This window comes from Dipteris shenzhenensis, chromosome 32 (assembly GCF_047967505.1).
Source record: "Dipteris shenzhenensis isolate YYH24624 ecotype China chromosome 32, Dip_SZ_1.0, whole genome shotgun sequence".
NCBI lineage: Eukaryota > Viridiplantae > Streptophyta > Polypodiopsida > Gleicheniales > Dipteridaceae > Dipteris > Dipteris shenzhenensis.
This window is the reverse complement of record NC_141627.1, coordinates 7565902-7570885: the sequence shown is the minus strand read 5'-3', so window position 1 is coordinate 7570885 and position 4984 is coordinate 7565902. Positions and strand designations below refer to the sequence as shown.

The 4984-nt window shown below is 39.7% G+C and overlaps 1 protein-coding gene across 1 annotated transcript; it reads right to left on the bottom strand.

Annotated features, from left to right (window-relative positions):
* Nucleotides 1–3764: 3764 nt before the first annotated feature.
* LOC147880252 (UDP-glucose 6-dehydrogenase 1-like) lies at nt 3765–4283 on the bottom strand. The gene has a single exon (XM_087370388.1). The coding sequence runs from the start codon at nt 4281–4283 to the stop codon at nt 3765–3767; it is 519 nt and encodes a 172-aa protein (XP_087226514.1).
* Between the last annotated feature and the right edge of the window lie 701 nt (nt 4284–4984).

The window sequence follows — 4984 nt, the reverse complement described above, 5'->3', positions numbered from 1 at the left end:
TTTGGTCCTACATGGGGTCCTCCTTTTGAGGCCTAAATGTATGAAATAGGCAGCGCATTGACACGCTGCCTATTTCAAGCATTCAAGCCCTAAAAGTAAGACCCCGTATCTTTGGAATTACAAATCCAAATGGGGTCATGTCATACATCAAATCAAATGGCAAGAGCCAATTTAGATGTTTTATGCCTATTTTATCGATTTAATAAAACTATATGCATCAAATAATGTTGTTTATCAATTTTTGGCATACATCCCCAAAATCAAGACCCCCATTGGAAAGAAAGGTAAGGAACACAAGTGCTTGTTCTTATGTTCAGGAGACATTAAAAAAGAGGCCTAGTAGCCCAAAAATGGCAGCGCATCAATGCGCTATCATTTTTGGGTTGCCAGGTCTCTTTTTTGTTGTCTCACGAGCATACATATGGAGGTTATTATACAATATAGCTAAGAAGTAGTATTGAAGTAGTTCTACAATTTGGATGCATTAAGAGCATTCATATAGCAAGGAAGAATATAATAATTGAATACATTTTTTTTTCAATACATATTGCTAGTGAGACTACCAAAAAGAGGCTCTACCCCTCATGATGTCTCTGGATACAAAATATAAGATTTCTTGATGCTTGGATTGCAGCTGGAAACGTTGCGTGGGCAAAGCCACTATATGCCTCAAGTGTTGGAAATTGATGTATGGCTCAAGTGCTAGAATGTGCAAATCATGGCCAAAATCAAGACCCCTTAGAGATTCCATGAGGGCTATCCTTTTACTACTACACACGTCACTTTTAGTTGAGGGCAGAACCATTCGTCATCATAGGCAGCAGGTTCATGGGACCCCATCCCATGATCCAAGGCATTATTCAAAGACAAAGTATTTCTGACCATTCCCAAATTGAGTTTGCCAATTCCTAATTTGATTGATTTCATTTACTGGACTTGCAATGTTTGCAAAGCCCTTGCTTAAGCTTGAATGAGCCTCTTGATTTTGGGGGTATAATGGTCAAAAATGGCTTAACATGCCCAAAATCAAGAGGCTCATTCAAGCTTAAGTAAGGGCTTTGCAGGTCTTGTTGTTGGGTGGCAAAAGCACGAAAAATGACAGCGCATTAAGGTGTTGCCATTCTTATGCTTCCCCCCTCCAAAAACAAGACCCCCAAGCTATTCATTGGAGACACCAAAATGAGGAGAAGGATGACGTGAGGAGTAGAGGAGCTGGCCAATGAGGGGAGGGACAGCCTTGGAATTGCCAGCAACAAGCATGATGCAAGGAGGTGAGAAGGCAAAGAAGCAAGGAGGTGAGGAGATGAGGAAGCAAGGAGGCAAGGAGGCAAGAGGCAGTCTTGAAGGGCAACAAGAGGGTGGAGGTGGCCGAAAGAGTAAGCAGGAAAGGGAGGGATGGAGATTGCTTGTAGGAAATGCTTGGATTAATGCTACAAATGCCATTTTTTTGTGTGTGTTTTGCAGCATGAAATTTTTATGGCATTTTTCTTTTAAAAAATACAACATTGTTGTGATTAATTGTGCTACAAACAACTCAAGCCGTAAAGCACCATGGATTAGTACAACAATATACATCACAAATGGATGCATACACTCATATACATCACCGATGGATGCATACACTTATACTCACATCAATTTCCAATATTGTATTAGATGGACCCTTAGCATATATGTGTGCATAGAAGACCATTTCCTACATTGATCCCTGATTTCATAGTTAAATTATTCCCTTTCTCACATTCTAACATGTGAAGATTTAATGTACATGCATTATGGGCACATTATATTGCAGTTTATGACTAACTTTTTTTATGAATGCATGATACTTGTATATGGTCAAGGAAGGTATATTATCATTTTTGAATGACAACATTACTCTATGCTCCATTTTATCCTATATTAGAAACTATGATCACTAGATATTACATAAATGTATTGCTCCATTATATCCTATACTAAAAACTATTTTGACCCAAATACATAATGCCAATTGAGGTTAGTACTCATGACAAGTGATGAAAACAATCTAATGGTATGAATGAGATCTTGTAAATTTTGGATATATAATATGGGTACTATGTTGATTGAGCTATTTTTCTAAGGGAATATTTTCAACTTAATTACTAAATACATACTTACAATGGTGAACTGATTCCCATCTATATGTATAATCAAGTTTTACTTTGTGTTAAAAAAAAAGCTTTTGCATAAGGTAAAAATTCGAATAGTATTTATATTTGTTTGAGACTACCCATTGAGCTAGCTCCTATCCTTATATTGAACATGATAATGTTCATAAAGATTTTATGAATACAAATAGATAGCATTGGCTCTCTTTTTAGTGGTTGGGAATGAACCCTAAAAGTACCCTAAAATGACTATGTATTCCCTTATTTGTAGCATGGAAGTGATCATGGTAGAGTGGCATAATCCCTATTTTGCTTTTTTCATAGGTTCTTTTGCTACTCATGGTTGGCGGATACACCACGGCATAGATCCGAATAGATATTTGGTTTTTTGCTTCAACTTGCTTGACTAGACTTTCCTTGATGATTGTTCGATTGTGCATGATGAGTAGTCACTGGCTTAATTGATGCATTAAGTGCAATGTTTTCCTTAAAGTTTTTCATACTACAAGATACGAGTTTGCTTATACGGGTGGAAATAGAAGCTTGTTAATGCCTGGTGCATATTTTCTGTTAGATGCAGTAGGATACTAGTTACAGAGTGTCTTTGCCAATTATTTCACTTGAATCATGCTCCTCTTATGCTTGAGTTTGTGGTCACGTATTGAGTTTAACATAATAGTCTACAAGATACTGGATGAGCACTCAACATAGTGGTTAGATGCATTCATTTCTAGTTCCGATAGAACTATCATTCAGACATTGGTCATAATAGAAGTATGGAGGGCTAAAATCCTTTTTTGGCTCCCTAAGTTTTTTAGAGCATGGTATTGTCCAGATTACATAGGTATTTTCACTAAGCAAAATTAATCCTTATGATGAAAATGTGTTTTTTTTCTTTTGACATAGTTAGTTCTGTTTCCATGTTTTTGGATCAAATGTATGGATGATCTTCTGCAAGCATAAAAGACATGATATGTATATGTAGCACATGATCATGTTTACATATTTTCAGTCATATATTCTACCTTGTGATCTATCATTATCTTGCTGTGTGGATGTTCAATCTGAGTAGTGTTTGCTTTTTTTATCGTAAATTTTATGTATTGTTGTGTCTCTACCTCTCCACAACGACTCAAATTGATAGTATGGGGATGAAAGAGAAGTTAATTGTGAGTTTCAGGCATGCCTTCATTGTTGGAATATGTTTAATTTGCTTATGATCACATCAATTGTTCCAATGATATTGAGAGGAATAAGATGCTAGATGAGGTTCTCGCTCGCTTGAAACCTATTTAATCTTGCTCGCTTATTTGGGGCTGCTCGCTTTTCTCTGCTCGCTTTTTGGTAATCCTCGAGTTTCTTGAGAGTGTGAGAGAGATTGTGAGATTGAGAGTTCTCTTGAGTGATTGTGAGATCCTTCCCTTCACTTCTGTTGAGAGAAAATTCCGTCCATTAACTTTCTTGAGAGTTTTTTGAGAGATTGAGTATTCATTCTTCTAGAGAAAGAGAGAAAGATTTCAGTTGTTGTGAGTCTTGAGAGTTCATCTCTTTTGAGTGATTCTGAGATATTCAGCACCTTGCGAGATCTTGCGAGATCTGTTTTTTTTGGAGAGCGAGAGAGAGAGTTCTTCTTCATGCTGCAACGGCCAGCGTTATTGTTGAACTCATCCCATTCTGGCCCTCCGGCGTCCTCCACAAGCCTGTAACGGACGGGCACCCTCCACAGATATCGATGGCAGCAGTCTCTCTTGTATCCCCCGTGTCCTTCTTGAAAGCAAAGCCTAATATGGCAATCTTCTTCCCAGCTACTGTATTGAACATGGATGATACCACACGCTTGACAAATCGTGATTTCTGATAGTCATTAATTTGCACAACCTGCTTCCAGTAGTTTGCGACCTCGGTTAAGCCATTGCATTCGCAGATGTACACGAGGTTCAAGATGTCCTTCTGAAAGCAAGATCCGCCGAAGACGCTCGCGTTGAGGAAACGGGGACCAATTCTTGAATCTTTGCCCACGGCATAGGCAACTTCTGAGACATCTGCACCGGTAGCTTCGCAGAGCGCGGACATTGCATTGACAGACGAGATCCGCTGCGCCAATATCGCGTTAGCGGCCAGCTTGGAGAGCTCGGCAGACCAAAGGTTCATGGTGATAATGCGATCTTCTGGCACCCAGTGAGCATAAACAACCTTCAAGGCTGCGACCGCCTTCTAGCCCACAAGCAGGGCGACCTCCAACGAACGCCTTCAGAAAGCCAAAAGAACTCTAGTACAAAGAAATAGAAGAACCCTATATTCTCAAACCAAACTCAACTAACTAAGGTGGCATACTAACTGAGCCACAAACTAGAGTAGATAAGGATAGCTGTCATCCAGCTATTATTCGTGGGCGGTGTACCAACCGCATTTGTAGCTAACAAGTCGGTGACATAAATGCACAACGGTCACCCTGGCATATCACGAGTGGAGCTCGATATCTCAACACTCCCCCTCGAGCTCAATCCCAATTCCTGCACACCAAGCAGGTCTCTAAACTTGCACAGCTTCTCTGCACCCAATGCTTTTGTGAAGATGTCAGCTACCTGATCCTCTGTGCTGACATAAACTAGATCAATAAGACCTAGTAACACTTTCTCCCGCACATAGTGATAATGCACCTCAATGTGCTTTGTTCTAGCATGAAAGACTGGGTTCTTTGCCAAGTGTATACTGCTCATGTTGTCACAATAAATGACAACTGGCCCATTTGTAGACTGATGCATATCATAGAGTAGCTTATGCAACCAAGCTACCTCACATGCAGCCATTGCTGCACCCCTGTACTCAGCCTCTGTGCTCGACAAGGCAAC

Bases quoted from the DNA above. Each gene is read 5' to 3' on its own strand.
- LOC147880252 (XM_087370388.1), bottom strand. From the start codon at position 4,283: ATGAACCTTTGGTCTGCCGAGCTCTCCAAGCTGGCCGCTAACGCGATA.